The sequence below is a fragment of the Periplaneta americana genome, chromosome 1 (genome assembly GCF_040183065.1).
Source record: "Periplaneta americana isolate PAMFEO1 chromosome 1, P.americana_PAMFEO1_priV1, whole genome shotgun sequence".
Classification (NCBI taxonomy): Eukaryota; Metazoa; Arthropoda; class Insecta; order Blattodea; family Blattidae; genus Periplaneta; species Periplaneta americana.
Genome location: NC_091117.1, coordinates 52,840,984 through 52,862,378, shown reverse-complemented (window position 1 = coordinate 52,862,378; position 21,395 = coordinate 52,840,984). Strand labels below are relative to the sequence as shown.

Here is a 21,395-nt window from a genome sequence, read left to right as displayed (position 1 = left end):
TAGTAAATAAACCGCACTGTTGCCAACATATCGCCCTACAATCTCGCTAACTTTTCAACAAAATGTAGCTAAATCTCTCCAAAGTTTGTTAAAAAATCCCCAGAAATGTCGCTAAAAATTAATAATAAATATCACTAAATAAAAATAAGAAAAACATACATATGCGGAGAAAAATATAATTTCCTCGTCGTCACCCTCTTCTGCGGAGTCTGGTTGTGTTGTTGACGGCTGTGATGTTGAGATGGAAGATGTAGGAACAGTTGATTGTGAATACACTGCACTTGATCCAATCATTGACACTACACTTTCTGGCAAATTGTAAGTGTGGAAATTTTCACCCAAGCATTTGACCACAATTTTTTTTGTAAAATCTAACACTTTTTAAATCTTATATATTAAAGTATATTAAAACTAGCAAAAACTACAGTCTAATTTGCTTCACACGAACTGTCGGCACAAAATTCCAAAACTCAATTGCCTCGGGTCGGTTCGGAGTGGAAAATCTCCGCGTTGCGGGGAAGAACCAAGAATTAGCTGGAGCTCGCGACTCGTCACGTGTCAATCAAAGTTGCCACCGTTTATGGGTGTTGGAGCAGTAGCATTGAGAGAGAGAGACCTAACCCGTGAGAATCATTGAATCAGCATCTTTCACCCCTGATCACTGATCACAAATATATCTGTGGCTTGGTTCTAAAAGGGCCAATGTCAATTTTTTGCACTTTTGAGTTATATACACTTTCGAGCTTATCTCGGTCTGTTCTTCCATTTACTAAAAGGGCCAATGTCTGCTGCAGTTAATGTGGAAGGCACAGAGCATTCACAAGCCAATGTCATAAGTTCACTGCACAAAATAAGCAAACTTCAAACCCATTTATCTCAAAACTAACAATTTTGACATTGGCTCTTTTAGAACCAAGCCACAGATATGAGATCAGGCTTTCACATAAGAATCACTAGACTACTCAGTCATGCACCCACGCCTCTTCTAAAACTAAGTGCACGACTTCAGTTGAATGTTTTAACTTAAAAGAAAGGAAAACTGGAAGAATATAAAAATCAGCAGAAAAGTCGCTAATCGTATTTTACAAAATTTGTCGTCGAGACTGATTCAAAATTCCCTATATTTAGCGACTTATCGCTAAATATGGCAACACTGATAAACCGTCTGTCCCATGTTCGTACACGTTGCGTTTTGAATTTGATACTGCATATTAAACAATTTGAACTCGAATTCCAGTCAGCCAATCAGAGCAAGATGTTGATTGGATTGGATATTTCGAGGTTGCACACGACGAACGTGGCATGCTACTTCGGTGTGAATACAAAACTCTGAGCTGAGCTGCACCAAGCAATCCGCAGCGTGCATTCTCGTCGCACGTTGCAACATGCAACTTCGCTGTGAAAGCGGCCTAATTCTCTTCTTGGGACTTGCTATTATTGAAGCGCTAACAGCAGCCTCGGTTTGGAGGACACGCAGGGTGCGAATTAACGGGGGAGATGGGGGGGATTTTCCCTACCAAAGATAACTTCTATCCACCCTCACAAAATATAATTGTTTTAATACGAGTATAATAATTTAATAATAATAATTTATTTATTTAATCTGGCAGAGCTAAGGCCAGTAGGCCTTCTCTTCCGCCCATCCAGACTCTAATTCTAATTGAATACAATTGGTTACATAGTTATTACATTAATATCTAGACCGTAAAACAACATGAAAGTAAATAATGAAAGTTGGATAAGTAATGTTAGTGTGGCAATAATAAACATTGGTAAGAAATAGTGATAATAATAAAATAATAATAATAATAATAATAATAATAATAATAATAATAATGAGATAATTTAAATATTTATTCTGTGATATATATATATATATATACATATATATATATATATATATATATAACCATTAAACATTGAGAAACCTGAAAGAGCTATTATTAACAAAAATTGTTAGAAAAATATTTCGTTAGTCTATTCTTAAATTGGTTTGATGTCTGACAGTCCCTGACATTACTCGGTAGGGAATTCCAAAACCGAGGAACAGCCACAGTGAAAGAAGATGAATATGAGGATGTTCGGTGGGAGGGAATGGATAATATTGAGGAGTGTTGTGATCGTGTGTCTAGGTTATGATGGGTGGATAAATTTTTAAAACGAGACGCAAGATAGACAGGAGTGGAGAAATGCAATATGTGAAAGAGAAGGGAAAGACAGTGGATTTTTCTACGATCTTCTAGACGGAGCCAGGACAACATTTCGAGGGATATGTGTGTATGTACTTTATAAAGTATAAAGTAAGCAAAGAAAATAATATTGATGTATTATCATCACCAGCAATATGACAACAATCAATAACTCAGGAATTACACATCTTCTCTCTTAAGCCTGCTAATGGATATAATTATCATTATAACCAAGATGCAAGACAAGCAACTCAATGCGACCAAGCGTTGAGTCGTATCGAATGAGGATAATAATAATTTTATGTATGGTATTCTCTATCTAGGATTCTATCCCCCCCTTCATCAGAAATCTTAATTCGCACCCTGAGGACACGCCTATGTCCACAATGCGTGGCGTGTTAACAGACCCACTTTCTTTAAACGTGCGATACCGCAACATTATCGACTTGTAATACGAAGCTCCATACAGAACAACCGGTAACATAGTATATAAAAGAATTATATTACCGGTTGTTCTGTATGGTTGTGAAACTTGGACTCAACTTTGAGAGAGGAACAGAAGCTAAGGGTATCTGAGAATAAGGTGCTTAGGAAAATATTTAGAGCGAAGATGCCTAAGAGGGTTGACGTTACAGGAGAATGGAGAAAGTTACACAACACAGAACTGCACGCATTGTATTCTTCATCTAACATAATTAGGAACATTAAATCCAGACGTTTGAGATGAGTAGAGACGTGTAGCACGTATGAGTAAATCCAAAAATGCATATAGAGTGTTACTTGGATGACCTGAGGGGAAAAAAATCTTTGGGGAGGCCGAGACGTGATGATGATGGTAATGGTGATGATGGTGAAGATGATAGTGGTGATGGTGATGGTGATGGTGATGGTGATGATAATGGTAATGATGATGGTAATGGTCATGATGATAGTAATGATGATGATGGTGATGATAGTGATGATGATAATGATAATGGTGATGATGATGGTGATGGTGATGATGAAGATAGTGGTGGTGATGATGGTGATGGTGATGATAATGGTGATAATGATAGAGGTGATGATAATGGTAATAGTGATGATGATAGTAATGGTAATGATGATGATTGTGATGATGATAGTGGTGATGATGGTGATGATAATGGTAATGATGATGGTAATGGTCATGATGATAGTAATGATGATGGTAATGGTGATGATGGTAATGGTCATGATGATAGTAATGATGTTGATAGTAATGATGATGATGGTGATGGTGATGATAGTGATGATGATAATGGTGATGATGGTAATGAAGATAGTGGTGGTGATGGTAATGGTGATGGTGATGATAGTGGTGATAATGATAGAGGTGATGATAATGGTAATAGTGATGATGATAGTAATGGTAATGATGATGATTGTGATGATGATAGTGGTGATGATGGTGATGGTGATAATGGTAATGATGATGATGGTAATGGTCATGATGATAGTAATGATGATGATGGTAATGGTCATGATGATAGTAATGATGATGATGGTGATGATAGTGATGATGATAATGGTAATGGTGATGATGATGGTGATGATGATGAAGATAGTGGTGGTGATGGTAATGGTGATGATGGTGATGGTGATGATAGTGATGATAATGATAGTGGTGATGATGATGATAGAGGTAATGGCGATGATGATAGTAATGGTAATGATGATGATTGTGATGATGATAGTGGTGATAATGGTGATGGTGATGATAGTGGTGATGGTGATAATTGTAATGGTGAAGAAGGTAATGATGATAGTGATGGTGATGGTGATGGTGATGATGAAGATAGTGGTGATGATGGTAATGGTGATGGTGATGATAGTGGTGATGATGATAGTAATGATGATGATGGTGAGTGTAATGAGTGATGATGGTAATGGTGATGATGATGATGATGGTGGTGGTGGTGAAGATAAAAAATATTATTGTGACGACGTGAATAATGACAATTATTGCGACAACCGAGATGATGATGGTGATGTTGTTGATATTGATTGTCAACGTGTGTTACTGCCCTCAGGTGCACAACATCGTGCTGTACCCGGACAAGCACTCTTGGTGCAACACCACTCCCATAAAGCAGGTGGTGGCTTTCCCCGGGTGTAACTCTGTGGAGATCGACAACAATGTCTGCGTGGGGGCTTGCTTCAGCTACAGCATACCGCACATCACCCCCAGCGCCCCTGGCGAGCTCATCAAGCCCTATTGCGACTCCTGTCAGCCCTCGACGGTCACCTGGCAGCACGTGCGTATCATGTCCAACCAGAGACGAAACCTAAACACCAGCCAGAGTTTCTGTTACTGGTTGCTTTCTAGTCTCAAGCACTTGATAATTTGATAATTGACTCATTAACTCTTCTCAAGTGGTCTTTGCTAAATTGCTACCTATGTTCAATTACACAGATAAATTTGTTGACGAGTGAAATTTTGAGCCGATACGTTCTCACTCTCCTCCAAGAGGTACTTCCAAACTTTATCGTAATAACATATCGTACAGAGAAAATGTGTCAAGTTATGGCAGAACATGACATATAATTTTGCCTTTATGAACACAATCTCACATCGATGATGTTGAACAGCAATTTCGTATGTCAAAAATGAACAAAATGAGATTTGACTTGATTCCTATAAAAAAATATCCCCGAATATTCTGCAAATACTTCTTAAATCAAGACGTTGATACAAACTTCATATTTAAATATCCTCGTATGTAAGATATTTGTTCGTTAATAAAATACTCGTATTAAAAACTTTTTTCACTCTCCTCTGAAACTGAATTGTTTGACATACGAGGTTGCTGTTCAACACCATCGATATGATAAGCTTTGTGGGGAGAAAACTCGCCAAATCTCTCCCAGCATCTAACTCTTTTCGTATACAAGGTGCTTCAGAGCACCCTTATCACCTCTTTTTCTCTAAAATTACATGACACTAGATGTTCGCGAAAAAATTTCGTTACCAATGAATAAATATTATTATCACAAAAATTTATCCACTCATGTTTTTAGTTCATTTCATTTCTTTTATCCCTTATCCTGTAGTCTATATAGATGGAATCCGCCTGTTTTACTTCTACGAAAAACAACAAAATGGCAAAGCATTCATTTTTTCTTGATCAGGGCCTGCACGATGCATTTGTTTCTCCTCTCTTAAAGAGCATCAAATTGGCCGTGGTTGCTAAATGGCGCTGATGCCAAATTCATTTATTTGTCATATCAGCAATTAGTAAATCGAGACAACTTGATTGGAGATTCACTTTCGTGGAACGCAATGAGCAATCAAATAAATTAGACATCAACTGATTGATGGTCAGAGATTTATTTGATTTTCATTTCTGCAACCGCTCCTAAGTAATTTGCAGAAAGAGGCATCTGTGTTGAAGGAACAGATGAACTCTGGGCAAGGTACTGGCGATCTTACAAAAGTCCCTTTTTATGTTTATTTTTCATATTATGTGATGTTTAAAGTTTATTTTCAGCATACAGACTTGTATTAACTGAAAAATGACGTTTAATCACAATAGGAAACATACAAAAACACTTACAGTTTATTGGAATTAAAACTATGATAAAAACAGTTGCAGTAACATGATTGAAATTATTTTGTATGTATCAGAATTTTTTGAAAGTAAAAGTATAGTTACAAGTTAGGCCTAAATGAGTCTTACATCAGAAATGTACTAATATATTCTATAGTCAGCTTATTTTTAAATGGTTAGTGTAAATTTCTAAAGTTTTTAGTGCATAGTTACATGCATAATTTGACACTTTTTAGTGCCTGTAAATTTAATCCTCAGTTTACTTATATCACAGTCTAGTATCTACAGTCACGAAGCTTGAGTTGTGAGGGTACTACGAACAATAGACTGCGCCGGTATTATTTCGCATTGTCTGTGATGAGGCGATAGTAGCGATCGTAGTGGTTAGCAACTATCTATGGATGCATATTTCCTACGTATTGAGCTTCGTGACTGTATACACTAGACTGTATTTATATTTTATCCACTAGAATGCACTGGTAGAATTTGAGAAAAATCAGAAACCCAATGGTATATTACCATAAAAGGTTGGGAAGTGTTTTTTTTTTTTTTTTACAAAATCGAGGAAAAATTTGAAAAACGAGCAGAAAGAGTTTATCAATTTTGGAGATTTTGTAATGCACTTCAGAAACGTGTATTGTACAACATTTTTTGCACAATCATATTTTTAAAATAGCAAATACATTATATTTTGCATTGAAAATTTAGAGCAATATTATTCCAAAGCCTTCGAAAAACTACACTGTAACGGTAACTAAGCAACAATAAGTGCACTGTAATGGGTCTATTTCAGTATACTTTTATGTTATGAAGAATGGTTTCCATAGCAACAAGTTTCTGTGTGGGAATTCTAACTTTCAAGACCTAACAACAATAGCTGTAAATACAGCAAAAACACGATCTTGCAAAAAAGTAAATTACCACCTGATTATATTCGAATTGACGTGGAGTGACTCGTTTACTTAACGAAAAATCAAGTTACAATTAAAATACTAATGTCGACGTCATGTTGTAGGTAACGCTTAACTGCACAGGCGAGGACATGGAGACCTTGCAGAAGAGGGTTCAGATAATAAAGAACTGCAGTTGCAGTACGTGCGACACAGGCGATGACCTGGGTACCGCGTCCCTGTCCTCCTCAGGGGACGGCGAGATAGGGACAGACCACAAGGCGTCGCTGCCTGACGTGGGAGACCTCATCGACTTCATGCTGAAGACGCAGAACAAGGGACCGGCCGCAGGGCCTGCAGGTGAGATGCTCCTGGCAACGAAGTGGATGATATCTCTTCCTTCACGACAATAATTGTGCCTTCTCTTTTGTGGTTATTTCTGTGTAGTCGTGCTCTCTACTAACCACATAATAAGAAAGTCCAAGTACATAGCTTTACTATGCTGCATATCTTTACGTAGAACTCCCTGTGGGTGCGATCACCTGTCGATTGGTACACAGCTTTACTATTCTGCATATCTTTATGTAGAACTCTGTGTGTGTGTGCGACCACCTGTAGACTGGTACACAGCTTTATTGTGCTGTATATCTTTTCGTAGAACTCTGTGTGGGTACGATCACCTGTCGAATGGTACATAGTTTTACTATTCTCTATATCTTTACGTAGAACTCTGTGTGGGTGCGATCACCTGTGGGCAAGCGCATAACTTTACTATGCTGTACATCTTAGTTAGAAATCTGTGTGGGTGCGATCACCTGTCGACTGGTAAATAGCTTTACTATGCTGTATATCTTAGTTAGAAATCTGTGTGGGTGCGATCACCTGTCGACTGGTACATAGCTTTACTATGCTGTATATCTTTACGTAGAACTCTGTGTGGGTGCGATCACCTGTCGACTGGTACATAGCTTTACTATGCTGTATATCTTTACGTAGAACTCTGTGTGGGTGCGATCACCTGTCGACTGGTACATAGTTTTACTATCCTCTATATCTTTACGTAGAACTCTGTGTGGGTGCGATCACCTGTCGACTGGTACATAGCTTTACTATGCTGTATATCTTTACGTAGAACTCTATGTGGGTTCGATCACCTGTCGACTGGTACATAGCTTTACTATGCTGTATATCTTTACGTAGAACTCTGTGTGGGTGCGATCACCTGTCGACTGGTACATAGCTTTACTATGCTGTTTATCTTTACGTAGAACTCTGTGTGGGTCCGATCACCTGTCGACTGGTACATAGCTTTACTATGCTGTATATCTTTACGTAGAACTTTGTGTGGGTCCGATCATCTGTCGACTGGTACATAGCTTTACTATGCTGTTTATCTTTACGTAGAACTCTGTGTGGGTCCGATCACCTGTCGACTGGTACATAGCTTTACTATGCTGTATATCTTTACGTAGAACTCTATGTGGGTCCGATCATCTGTCGACTGGTACATAGCTTTACTATGCTGTATATCTTTACGTAGAACTTTGTGTGGGTCCGATCATCTGTCGACTGGTACATAGCTTTACTATGCTGTATATCTTTACGTAGAACTCTGTGTGGGTCCGATCACCTGTCGACTGGTACATAGCTTTACTATGCTGTATATCTTTACGTAGAACTCTATGTGGGTCCGATCATCTGTCGACTGGTACATAGCTTTACTATGCTGTATATCTTTACGTAGAACTCTATGTGGGTCCGATCATCTGTCGACTGGTACATAGCTTTACTATGCTGTATATCTTTACGTAAAACTTTGTGTGGGTCCGATCATCTGTCGACTGGTACATAGCTTTACTATGCTGTTTATCTTTACGTAGAACTCTGTGTGGGTCCGATCACCTGTCGACTGGTACATAGCTTTACTATGCTGTATATCTTTACGTAGAACTCTGTGTGGGTGCGATCACCTGTCGACTGGTACATAGCTTTACTATGCTGTATATCTTTACGTAGAACTCTGTGTGGGTGCGATCACCTGTCGACTGGTACATAGCTTTACTATGCTGTATATCTTTACGTAGAACACTGTGTGGGTGCGATCACCTGTGGGCAAGCGTATAACTTTACTATGCTGTATATCTTAGTTAGAAATCTGTGTGGGTGCGATCACCTGTCGACTGGTACATAGCTTTACTATGCTGTATATCTTTACGTAGAACTCTGTGTGGGTGCGATCACCTATCGACTGGTACATAGTTTTACTATCCTCTATATCTTTACGTAGAACTCTGTGTGGGTGCGATCACCTGTCGACTGGTACATAGCTTTACTATGCTGTATATCTTTACGTAGAACTCTATGTGGGTTCGATCACCTGTCGACTGGTACATAGCTTTACTATGCTGTATATCTTTACGTAGAACTCTGTGTGGGTGCGATCACCTGTCGACTGGTACATAGCTTTACTATGCTGTTTATCTTTACGTAGAACTCTGTGTGGGTCCGATCACCTGTCGACTGGTACATAGCTTTACTGTGCTGTATATCTTTACGTAGAACTCTATGTGGGTCCGATCATCTGTCGACTGGTACATAGCTTTACTATGCTGTATATCTTTACGTAGAACTTTGTGTGGGTCCGATCATCTGTCGACTGGTACATAGCTTTACTATGCTGTTTATCTTTACGTAGAACTCTGTGTGGGTCCGATCACCTGTCGACTGGTACATAGCTTTACTATGCTGTATATCTTTACGTAGAACTCTATGTGGGTCCGATCATCTGTCGACTGGTACATAGCTTTACTATGCTGTATATCTTTACGTAGAACTTTGTGTGGGTCCGATCATATGTCGACTGGTACATAGCTTTACTATGCTGTATATCTTTACGTAGAACTCTATGTGGGTCCGATCATCTGTCGACTGGTACATAGCTTTACTATGCTGTATATCTTTACGTAGAACTTTGTGTGGGTCCGATCATCTGTCGACTGGTACATAGCTTTACTATGCTGTATATCTTTACGTAGAACTCTGTGTGGGTGCGATCACCTGTCGACAAGTGGATAACTTTACTATGCTCTATATCAGACGTCTCCAAAACCGTACTCGCGAGTAAGCCCCTGAACGGAACTGAAGCCAGTACGTAACTGTTGGTTATACATAATAATAGTATATTACGATATGTTTACACTCAGTTTCGCAAGATATACTTAAAGTTTTTCGTTTCATTTTAGGTGAAATACATACAAATATTTTGATAAATTTGGAACAAGAAAACACAAATACTCATACAAAGCACACACGTATCCTCAGTCTTAAACAAAAAAACTTTCTTTCTAGGTATGTTCTGACTTGGAATATTGGAAAATCAATCAAGCCCTTTACAGAATGAGCATTTGTAGAATCGTGCATACAGAATGTCTTCTAGATGCAATACGAAATGAATTATTCCATTATTGAATATTCCCCAATCAAAAGTAGAAGCTTCCTAGTATATCAAAATAATTACAAACGTAAGATATTTCTTATCCTTTCGATGTTATTATTTGTAAACATAAGGGAGATCGTTGCCGCAATCCCACACTGACCGCTCCCATCTGTAGAGGTACGAGTCTCTCCCCACTTCAACAACCTTACAGCACACTGTGTTCGGCGGGCAGCATCGGGATCACGAATGACTATACGCGTTTTGGAGACCTCTGCTCTATATCTTTACGTAGAACTCTGTGTAGGTGCGTTCACCTGTCGATTGGTACATAGCTATCCTATGCTGTATATCTTTACGTAGAACTCTATGTGGGTGCGATCACCTTCAACAAGTGCATAGCTCTACTATGCTGTTTATGTATATCTTTAGATAGGCTACCTTGCTAAATCTCTTCACTTGTCGTTACACTAAACTCCTTGCAGCTAGAAAAAGTTGCGAACAGCTGTTTAGTAGCCGTTACTTACAAGTTGCAGTGTCCACACGTCTTTGTACGCGATTTGCGTAGTATTGTGTACTGAAGTGCTACGAAACTAGTGACGTGTGACCATATCCCATGCCCGTGCCCTTGTGTATCGCAATGCCATTGTGACTCACGACACAATCATTACAGGTCGGTTCTTACCGGTTTGGCTCCACGCCCCGAGCAAGGTCCCTTAATTGAATACGCTGGATGCTGGCGAGATGGACCGAGTACCCTGCAATTACTACTCCTTGCTATTACTCCAAAACTAGTTCCAGGAAAAGCACTGCCCACACTATCTTTTCTCGTTCTAATGATTTTCTTAACATACTTGTAATAATATGACTTAGTTTCAGCGTCATTTTTACTTTAAAACAGGTTCTAATTTATTTTAACCGCAAACTGTACAAATTTATTTCGAAGTTCCTCAGCCCGAAATGTTTTAACATTCCTAGGCTTAAGTAGGCTTGGCTTTTCATCAACAAGTAAGAAGGTTTGATCCCGGTCAAATTCAATGACATTCGAGAAAACAAAGCCGTTGTGAAGGCTAGTGTTTCTCTTGTCACTCTCATTCCACGATTACCCTACTATGAGGACCAGTGCTGAATTGAGATGTTTTCCCCTGAAGGAGAGGATTTATATTATGCCGAAGGGAGGTTGAACCGACAGCAAAAAAAAAAAAAAAAATATCTAACAACAGAGATATTCTATATAAAAGGAAACATAGTGAAAATGTGGTCCATGAAAGACAAATTAAATTATGGTTTATTTAACGACGCTCGCAACTGCCGAGTTATATCAGCGTCGCCGGTGTGCCGGAATTTTGTCCCGCAGAAGTTCTTTTACATGCCAGTAAATCTACTTTCAAGAAAAACCATACACGCTAGTCACTCTCCTTTGAAATGTTGCAGGAAATACATGTAACAATAAATACAATGATAGAACTTTGCACACTAAATTTGTAAAATATCTTAACGTTTTGAATTAAGGGAACCAGGTAGTGATTAGGGGTGAAAAATCCGATTTTTTGTTTTGTGTTTTAAAATAAAGTACAGAACTGCTCTTTAAAACAATATAAATATTGTTGGGGGTATTTCTGCAGATATGCCTTTTAAATGACCTCTTTAAATTTGGCAGTGCATGTAAGTCATACATTCTTCTTTTGTTTTAAACACAGTTTTCGATAAGTTGATATTTTTCAAACTTAAGTGCATTTTTCTCTGAAATTACTGAATCAATTTACATGAAATTTTTACACCATTTTCTGTAGCCTGTGTTCTACATAGTAGACCTACGGGTTTAAGAATATCATATACACAACACGAGAAAAAATATATATGCATTGAAAAAATTGTAAAAAATTGTAAACAAAGTTCAATATTTTTTCTGTTTCACTAGGGGTGAAATATTTAACTAAATTTTGCTTTGGAATTTACAATACACATTACTAAAGATAACTTAAAAAAATACAAGGTATATGAGTGAAGATTTTAGCAAGTAATGTGCACCTGAAGAATGAGGTGCACTTAGCAAAGTGGGAAAACAGGTTATCAGTTAGGGCCTTTCTTTTGCACTTAGATACGAAACTAATTAGTTGTCTTTTATACCACTGAATTCAGAATGATTGATTCTATAAACCTGGAAATGTTTATTCCATTCTGAGCACTAGAAGCCTAGAAATATTCAACTAAACTTTTGTATTGAAATTTTTTAATCGCGCAGTATCACTACCCAGTTCCCTTAAATGCATAAACACACGTTACTTTTATGTACAGATAATTACAGCCACTGAGCATTCAATTTCAGTACTGACGCATGCATGGAAGTCTTTCACATAATATTGTACACACTGAACTCTAACACACACATTTTACAAGTACAGTACTTGTCTGAAGAATGTATCTTTTTAAAGATCTGTTCATTCCCATATAGCTTCACACTAAGTTATTAAAATGAGGATTGAAAGTTTGTTTTCATTTGTAGGCCTAACAAAGCATTAACTGTTTCAACTTTCTTTTTTTTACTTTCATCAGTACAGATTGAGTTTATTGTGGAGAAAAGTCTTTGAATTGATGAATTCCTGACTGGAAGTCACATGATTAATGACACTATTTTGAGAAGATTTTCAAATGGAATTATTATTATTTTTTTTTTTGAAATGTTAAAAAACATCATATGACTTTCACCTGTTGATTTGTCACAAAATTTCTCATTTTTTTACTACCGGTAAATACAAATGGATGCTGCGGCAGTTCTAACGCTTACGCGCAACGCGAATGCTAAGATGACCAAAGACAAAAATGATATATTCATCTCAAAGAGTGCAAAATATCTCATACTGTGCTCGCTGGTTCTTTCTGATACTGGGAAGCGTTCAGAAATGTACATGAATCGCAGTAGTCCCATGACTATCTCTAAATATTTATGTGTAAAATGTTATTGAAACAAAATCAAAGCTTCTGAGGACAAAATTAATTTCCGGGGACAAAAACGGGGACATTTGCTCCCCGGGGACAGTAACTTAAAACCGGGGACTGTCCCTGGAAATCGGGGACGTCTGGTCAGCCTACTTGAACTCAATTATATTATTACATCAAACGACTTTTATGTTGGTAGTTACTTTTATGTCTTAAAAAGACGTACCACATAACATTTTAAATCAACCAGCTGCTGAAAGTAAACATTATCTGTAACTGTTGTTGTGCAGCCAACGAGAATGGCGATGGTGGCGGAGGAAGCGACGCCATGAACGAGCGTCTGCTGCTGCTAGTGCGGACGCTCGGAGAGGGCGGACAGCTCGACGAATCCGTTCTGCGAGAGCTCCTGCGGCAAGCGGACCACAAGCTGAACACCGCGCCGCTGGACGACCGCGACCACATCAAAGTGAACCTGGAGCGACTGAGGCACGAACTAGCGCACCACCGGCACCACCACCATCAGCAGGACCCCACCTTGAGCGTGGCACCGCACCACTTCAAACCGGCGCACGAGGGCGCCGAACTCAGCTACCACGACAACCTGGTGCAGCCCAGCGACAAGGCGACGAGCGCCGACAAGGACGAGGAGTTCTGAGCCTCGAACCGTTCTTAAAACTGACGCGTACTTCCGAAATACTAGGTTGGTACCTACTTAATTCTGCCTGCAAGCTAGGCTCTCCCAAGAGTCACAGTGGAAATTGCCACAAAATTACGTTTTGATAAACGGTTTTAGGAACACATCCGACTGCACACCATTGACCATTGGTCATTTTTGTTTAACCTAGCTGTAAGATACGAAGGCGGAAACGTTCTTTCAAGAGTCATCCATCATTTTAGCTATTTTACTACAAAATTTCGTTTTCTTCAATATTCTAAGCAACACAGCCGACTGCACGCCACTGGACATTTGTCAGTCTCGTTAAACCCACCCTAACAAACGAAGACGAAAAAGTTCTTACTAGAGCTTAGCTATTTTACCACAAAATTATTTTTGATTAATATTTTTATTAACACACCCGACTGCACATTAGTGACTGTTCGCCATTCTCGTTAAACCCACCCGCACGAAGACGAAAACGTTCTTCCAAGGAATATTAATCAACCTGTTTTACAAATATATTGGTTTTTGATAAACATTTTATCAACACACCCGACTACACGCCAATGACCATTGGTCATTCTTGTTAAACCCAACCGTACGAACAGAGCCGAAAACGTTCTTCCAAGAGACATAATTGAAATTCTTCTTACCACAAAATTGTATTTCGATAAATACTTCTATCAACGCACCCGACTGCATGCCACTGACCGTTGGTCATTCTTGTTAAACCCAACCGTACGAACAAAGCCGAAAACGTTCTTCCAAGAACATAATTGAAATTCTTCTTACCACAAAATTGTTTTTTGATAAATACTTCTATCAACGCACCGACTGCATGCCACTGACCGTTGGTTATTCTCGTTAAACCCAACCGTACGAACAGAGCCGAAAACGTTCTGCCAAGAACATAATTGAAATTCTTCTTACTACAAAATTGTTTTTTGATAAATACTTCTATCAACGCACCCGACTGCATGCCACTGACCGTTGGTTATTCTCGTTAAACCCAACCGTACGAACAGAGCCGAAAACGTTCTTCCAAGAGACATAATTGTAACTCTTCTTACCACAAAATTGTTTTTCGATAAATACTTCTATCAATGCACCCGACTGCATGCCACTGACCGTTGGTCATTCTTGTTAAACCCAGCCGTACGAACAAAGCCGAAAACGTTTTTCCAAAAGACATAATGGAAACTCTTCTTACCACAAAATTGTTTTTTGATAAATACTTCTATCAACCCAGCCGTACGAACAAAGCCGAAAACGTTCTTCCAAGAGACATAATGGAAACTCTTTCTACCACAAAATTGTTTTTTGATCAAATATTTTTAACAACTCGCCCAACTGGACGCCATTGACCATTGATAATAATTCTCGTTAAACCCAACCGTACGAACAAAGCCGAAAACGTTCTTCAAAGAGACATAATGGAAACACTTTCTACCACAAAATTATTTTTAGATAAATATTTTTAACAACACACCCGACTGCACGCTGTTATTGGTCACTTTTGTTAAACCCACCCACATGAACGAAAACGAAAACGTGTCGTGATAAGATGTGATAGCTCACTTCTAACAAATTTAGTGAATTATCATTGGTGAGTAAGTAGTCCAGATAGTGAAAAGTCTTCACGTTTGAAACAACACTAAAAGTAAGTTATAACTTGGCAGTACGAGCGTATTTGTGCCGTGTATGTGCACAAGGAGGTCAGAATTCCTAAATGACGTTGATAAAAGGTAATTATATACTTCGCTTATATACTACTTATTTTAATTAGCTACTCAATTCTTCAATTCCAGGACCTGATAAACAGTGGTGTATTATTGCGTACTAAAATTAACATATTGTATACAACTGAATATAGACCCACGCATATGTAATTTATAAGATGGTAAAACACGTGTGCTTTTATAACTTCGGAACTAGTTAACTAGTGGCCAGCAACACATTCCGATCACATTGCTTAAACAATAAAACCCTGTTATCCATTTTTCAGGAGGGTAAATGGACTTGTTCATGACGAATAAAAATTTCCTGCCTCTCTTTCTCCAAACCGAATCCCTGAAATTCTCCAGTCAGTTGTCAGTCGCTCTACTGACTTAATATTTTCGATACTCAATCCGTAAACAGTACGACTCAAAAAGTAAAAATTATAGTTAATGTTATTTATTTTAACAGAGAACTTCTTATACTAAAGCTAATTATACAAAAGGCACATATGTATTTCTCTTCATTTTCGAAAGAAGAAAGTTGAATCTCGATGATAAAATTGCAATGTATATAATATTAAAAAAAACATTCTTATCAGGTACAAATTTTATTATGTTAGGAAAAACGTTTGACTTCGGGAGTTTAATAGTTACGCAGGCTGAATTAACACACATTACAGCTTTGTAACCCAAGCTTCATATACAATCGATTAGGTGCGTGTGTTCAAATAAGTATAGATAAAATACACATCTAAATCTATTATCTATAATCTAAAAACTGTGTGTATTTTACTAAATATTTATAGACGTCATGAAATTTCAAATAAACTTCTTTGGATATACGAAGCAGAAATTTTGTAATTGAAAAATCTATAGACATTGTTACAGAAATATCCAAGCACAGGGTTCAACAAATTCCATCTGTAAACGTTAATTTGTATTGCCTATTTCCAAGTTTGGAGACTCTTCTAAGGGATCTCTTGATAAAACTCTCTTTCAAAGATTTTCCAAATGACTTCGAATGTGTCATAAAAATAATGTACTTAACCTGAAATTTAAAGTTTACAGTAAACACAAGAATTCACTGCTATATTCTCGTGCTGTTCGAGACTAGCATGATTATTTTTTAATCCCTTGAAGTCCTTCGTTTATTCATTTCTTCAATTTGTTTTGATTGTGCTGTATATAGATTTTCAAAGAATGATGTGTTCGTAATATGATATTGGTACAATATTAAGCAACATACGATATTTTAAGAAGATACTCGTACTAGTATAAGTTCTCGGCCTTCCAAAGATGTTTCGGAGGCTTTGTGCTAAACATTCAATTCATGTCGTATTCATGTGTAAAAATATACGATTTTTATGATTCCGTTAATAACATTTTCTGCTGTTTCTTAAATTAAGATTATATTAATTTTGGAAGAAAAGTTTTCCTGTGACAACTGTACAAAATATGCAATTCATTCTTGCAAAAAAATATTTACCAAGTATATGCGTACAATAGGGTAAAGGTTGGTAATATTGTGATACTAATAATATTATGATAGTTCTTTTTGAGAATTGTTTACAATTTTACAGAGCGAGAGGAAGATTGGTTTTTTGCGTCAAAGTATTAAGGGAATGTTCGTGGACAAGTTTCTGTACAAAATCGGTCCTTCTCTCGCTCAGTAAAATTGTAAAAAGTAGTCAAAAAGTACTATCATAATATTATTAGTATCACAACCTTTACTCTATATACATTTTTAAATTCTGTAAGTAAATATGTTTGATTGCAGAACATATCATAACTTTTTAGAGAGTTAAAAATAAGTACATAGAACAAAATTTATCAAATCTAAGAAATTAAAATTACGAAACAAATAAATAAATATAGGAATTTTACTAGAAATTGTCATAAATAAAATTGAAAACCTTATATATAAAGCATGGCATACTAAATGAAATAACAGAGAGATATGGAAGGTTGCCAGATACGAATTTTCAATTGAAGTAATTGTAACATTAATTTTTGTATGGTCTTTTTAAACTACAAAAGTTTGCTCTGCAAAAATTACATGATATTGGCATGTAAAACCAAATGAGGAAACTTGATCGCAGCCATTATAAATGTCACAAGACTTGGAGAAGACATAAAAATCAAACCTGTATGTTTTATCACATTATACTTCCAAATTATACATTATTCTCGTAATAACTTTAATAAAGTCCTGAATTATTGAAGTAGATGTGTGTGCAGAACTATAAAAGAAATTCTGAGATTTCCTGTAGTTCTGCATAGATGTAGTCAGTTAAAACAGAACATATATATTGGCTGTATAACTTGCAATAACTGATTTATTTTATGTCTTTTATTTCATTTCAACCAACAGTTACAGAATGAGAATCAAATCTTGCGTGTCTGGTTGACAGTAACCCCTTTCAGTTACAGATTGCTACGAAATAAGTTTCATCTACCAATGAAGACCAAAGTGTGAATAAACATTTTACGGTGGAAGTTCTGAACTTGCTTAAAGACATTCGTGTGTATTCCTGCAGAGGATTTAAGAATGCCTGAACCGCCACAAAAGGTTAATCACACTTTAAAAGTACTTAATTTTAATTTTTATTTAAAAATAATTTTTCATAAATATACTGTACGAAGTGTACGTAAAGTAGCAGACGTACTTTTAATGTAACTAATACAACTAACACAGCGTAACAGAATTATTGTGTATATAGACAAGCTACGAAGTAGCAATGCCAAAACTGTTGATGAGGTGCATCCACACTGTGAAGTGTTATGCAATTAATACGATTATTTATCATGAAGACTCCGTCTGAAAGACTAGCCTGTGAAGTTATGATGCTCTTACCAGTTATTGGCAAGAATATTTTGATGAATTCTTCTCAGATATGTCAACGAATATTTTTATTCTTCATTTAAGCGGGAATTATTCCTTTTTTGATTATAAAAACAATATCTGTCATGGCAGATACTCTACTCAACAAGGAGAAAACAAAATAATTTGGAATGTCAGTAATTTTTTTACGAAATATAGAGCTTTCAAAGCCTGAATTATCACATTTTACACTTGGATAAATATGAAGAAGAATGCAGAAAAATTAAACAAATGATAAAAAAAATTAATATTCATTTTAAGAAATATAATGTGATAATAAATTTGTACATAGGAACATGAGTCAAGTAAATTCGGAATTCAAACTAAAATTTTAAAATAATAAAAATAATGGAATCAGAAAAGGACGGAAAGAAATAACAGTTTAATGATTATATACGCTAATTAAATGAAAAGAAAAAAAGTATTTAAAAAATCATGAATATGATTTGTTCTTTCCATTCTGATAACACTCATGGCTCGAGTTTAATTTTATCTCGAAATTAAGGATTGAATTATCTATAAAAGGTGTAAACGATATAAACTGCTAAGTTACGTAGACAGGACATATTGGTCTACTGAACAAAATGTCTAGTGAAATTTAATTATTTCTTATAATTTTAATTTGTAAAATACCATGTTTTCAATATTTATAGTAGTCTAATTATTTGTTTACATGACTGAACGTAAATGCCATTGCCAATGACCTTGCGCTCAACACATACCAACCAATACACAACACAATAACAAACAATTGCTTCAAAGTACCTATCGGGAAAAGTAAATAATGACTATCTATTCTCATTTTAAAAAATGTTAGTCTCTCAAAACACTATCTATTCTCATTTTCAAAAATGTTAGACTCACAAAACACTTTTTTTCTGAGAGAACTTTGACAGTTACAGAAAAACATCATTTGACTTTTCCTTCAGTTATTTATGCTGTATTCCTAGTAGGCCTATTTCTTCTTGGCAGTTTATGTCGTTTATGTCGTTTATTTTAATATAAACTGCATATTACTCCTAAACTTTTGTCTAGAACATTTCTTTTTATTTCTTAGTATACAGGGCCAATCATTTTCCTTTATAAAATTTGCTTTTTGATTTAAATCTCTGATGATATTAATTTAGTTTCAGTGGAACCGAAGTGCTGTTAACATTTCGTTCATGAAGTTTCAGGTTCGTATGCACAACATTCATGAAAATGTATAGTTATACTTTTCTTTTTCATTTCATTTTATTTAATAAAATTAATGTAATGAACATGCACTGCACTGTTACTTCTGAATACGGTAACAGTTATTGCTGTTGTAAAATGACAAATGAAATTTAAAACAACATATATGAAATGTTTAAAAAAGTAAGTATAAAATCAGAAAAAAAAATTCTGAATTCTGTTGTCAACTTGAGAATTGCAAGTTATTATCAGATATCAGAATATTTTACTATTAGTTTTCATTATCGTAATATTAAATGTATGACTCCTTACTCTGTTAGATCTAAACGTATATACGTAACATTCGACAAGTGTTGCCAATCTGTTTAGATTAAAAATCCCTAAAATAATTTAACTGTAGTTTTCAATAAAAATCCCTAATTTCAAAATATAATTTCAGCTTAAGATTACATAGTAATCTTTATTAACATAACTTATAATAATAAATAGAACATAATTAATTAGCCAATATAGGAAATCAACGGAATATGTTTGCAATTATTAGCCTCCGTATAGTACTAAAAAGCAAGGGGAACTTACAACTTTTTATTTAATGAGTACTTGCTTTAGTTTAAAGGGAAGATTAATTTAATTGTCAGTAGATTCCCAGTAGACCTACTCATTTAAACAAATCTACCCTTTTCTTAATGAATCTTAAATCTATTATTTGGTTGTCACAAATCATAAAATCACTTCACCATAACCTCAATTCGCTTCGCCTGAAAATCTGAGTAGTAATAAACTCAACCAATACAGTTTCCCAGCTTAGTAGAGAAAAGGGGAAGACTCCACTTGACAAAATAATACACTCTTATAGCCTGCTTATCCCGTCACCTTCCTACGAGAAAGAGCTGTGAGCAAAGAAACTGTGGAAGAGTGACATTTTATTCTCTTATATCAATGATGTTTATGATAAAAATGGAAAGCCACATTTTTATTCCTGTTAAGAATTATAATTTTAACGAAATATTTAACTCAGTACAATAGATACAAAAATTAAAATAGAAGATAAAATGAAAAAAAAAATAGTTTTAAAGAGGAAATTAAAATATCCCTTGAAACAATAAATTTAGGATAAATGATCTCTATATCCTAGATGACACTCAAATTCCCTAGAACTAGAGATAAATCTCTGTATTCAACAATTGGTAGGCCCTGGTGCTATATGAAGAGATTGTATTTGTCAAAAATATTTGGACTGAAACACAGATGAACTGTGAAAAGAAATTTCAGATATGGGACTTAACCCCATAACGTTTATATTTTATCTCAATTAACTTGCCATGACATGAGTGAAATACTTACCAACGGGCTAAGTTTTCGGACAGTCTAGGTAACTCCAGGTCACTGGTAATTTCAAGAGTGCAATGTCCATGACAACACAATGTGGATGTATCCTCCATGTTAGATGACTGTAGTCATTAATATTATATCAAATTTTAATAGGAGTTTTGTTACTTTTTTACTTACAAATTTACTAAGTTATGAATGTTGGAGGCTTTATATTTGAGAGGCTGTGTTTTTAATGTAAGCACATCAGTGGAATAATCATAACTATAGTCAGATGTGTTATGATGTTGGATTTTAAAAGAAATATATTAATATATTTGTATGTATTAAAAGAGTTCAATAATTGTAGTATTATTTTAGTTTCTGTCATGTTTTTAATACACAGAGGAGTAGACAAGATGTAACCAATATATTTCCGAACTTCGCTTGTATTTATTGTACCGTTAAACAACCGTGCACGTATCACTGAAGATCATTGCTTTCAAGCATGTTGAGTCTATATATCAAACAGCGTCAGATTGTCTTCAAGAACGTCTACATGTGATTTTGTGTAAATATGTCGAGGACATATTGTGATTTTTCTTGGAATCTCTCCATACATGCCTTATGACTAGGCTT

The 21,395-nt window shown here is 36.0% G+C and overlaps 1 protein-coding gene across 3 annotated transcripts in view; it reads left to right on the top strand.

The window, feature by feature from the left end:
- The window catches only part of LOC138695456 (neuroblastoma suppressor of tumorigenicity 1-like), a 98,308-nt gene extending 77,183 nt beyond the window's left edge, over positions 1-21,125 (top strand). For 2 of the 3 annotated variants that reach the window (XM_069819802.1, XM_069819803.1), the window contains exons 3-5: positions 4,238-4,462; positions 6,771-7,005; positions 13,309-21,125. In XM_069819802.1, coding sequence (XP_069675903.1) covers positions 4,238-4,462; positions 6,771-7,005; positions 13,309-13,673 — 825 coding nt within the window. In that variant the 3' untranslated portion in view covers positions 13,674-21,125. The remainder of the gene's footprint in view (positions 1-4,237; positions 4,463-6,770; positions 7,006-13,308) is intronic. The other variant, XM_069819804.1, reaches the window with a different exon arrangement.
- The last annotated feature ends 270 nt before the right edge of the window (positions 21,126-21,395 follow it).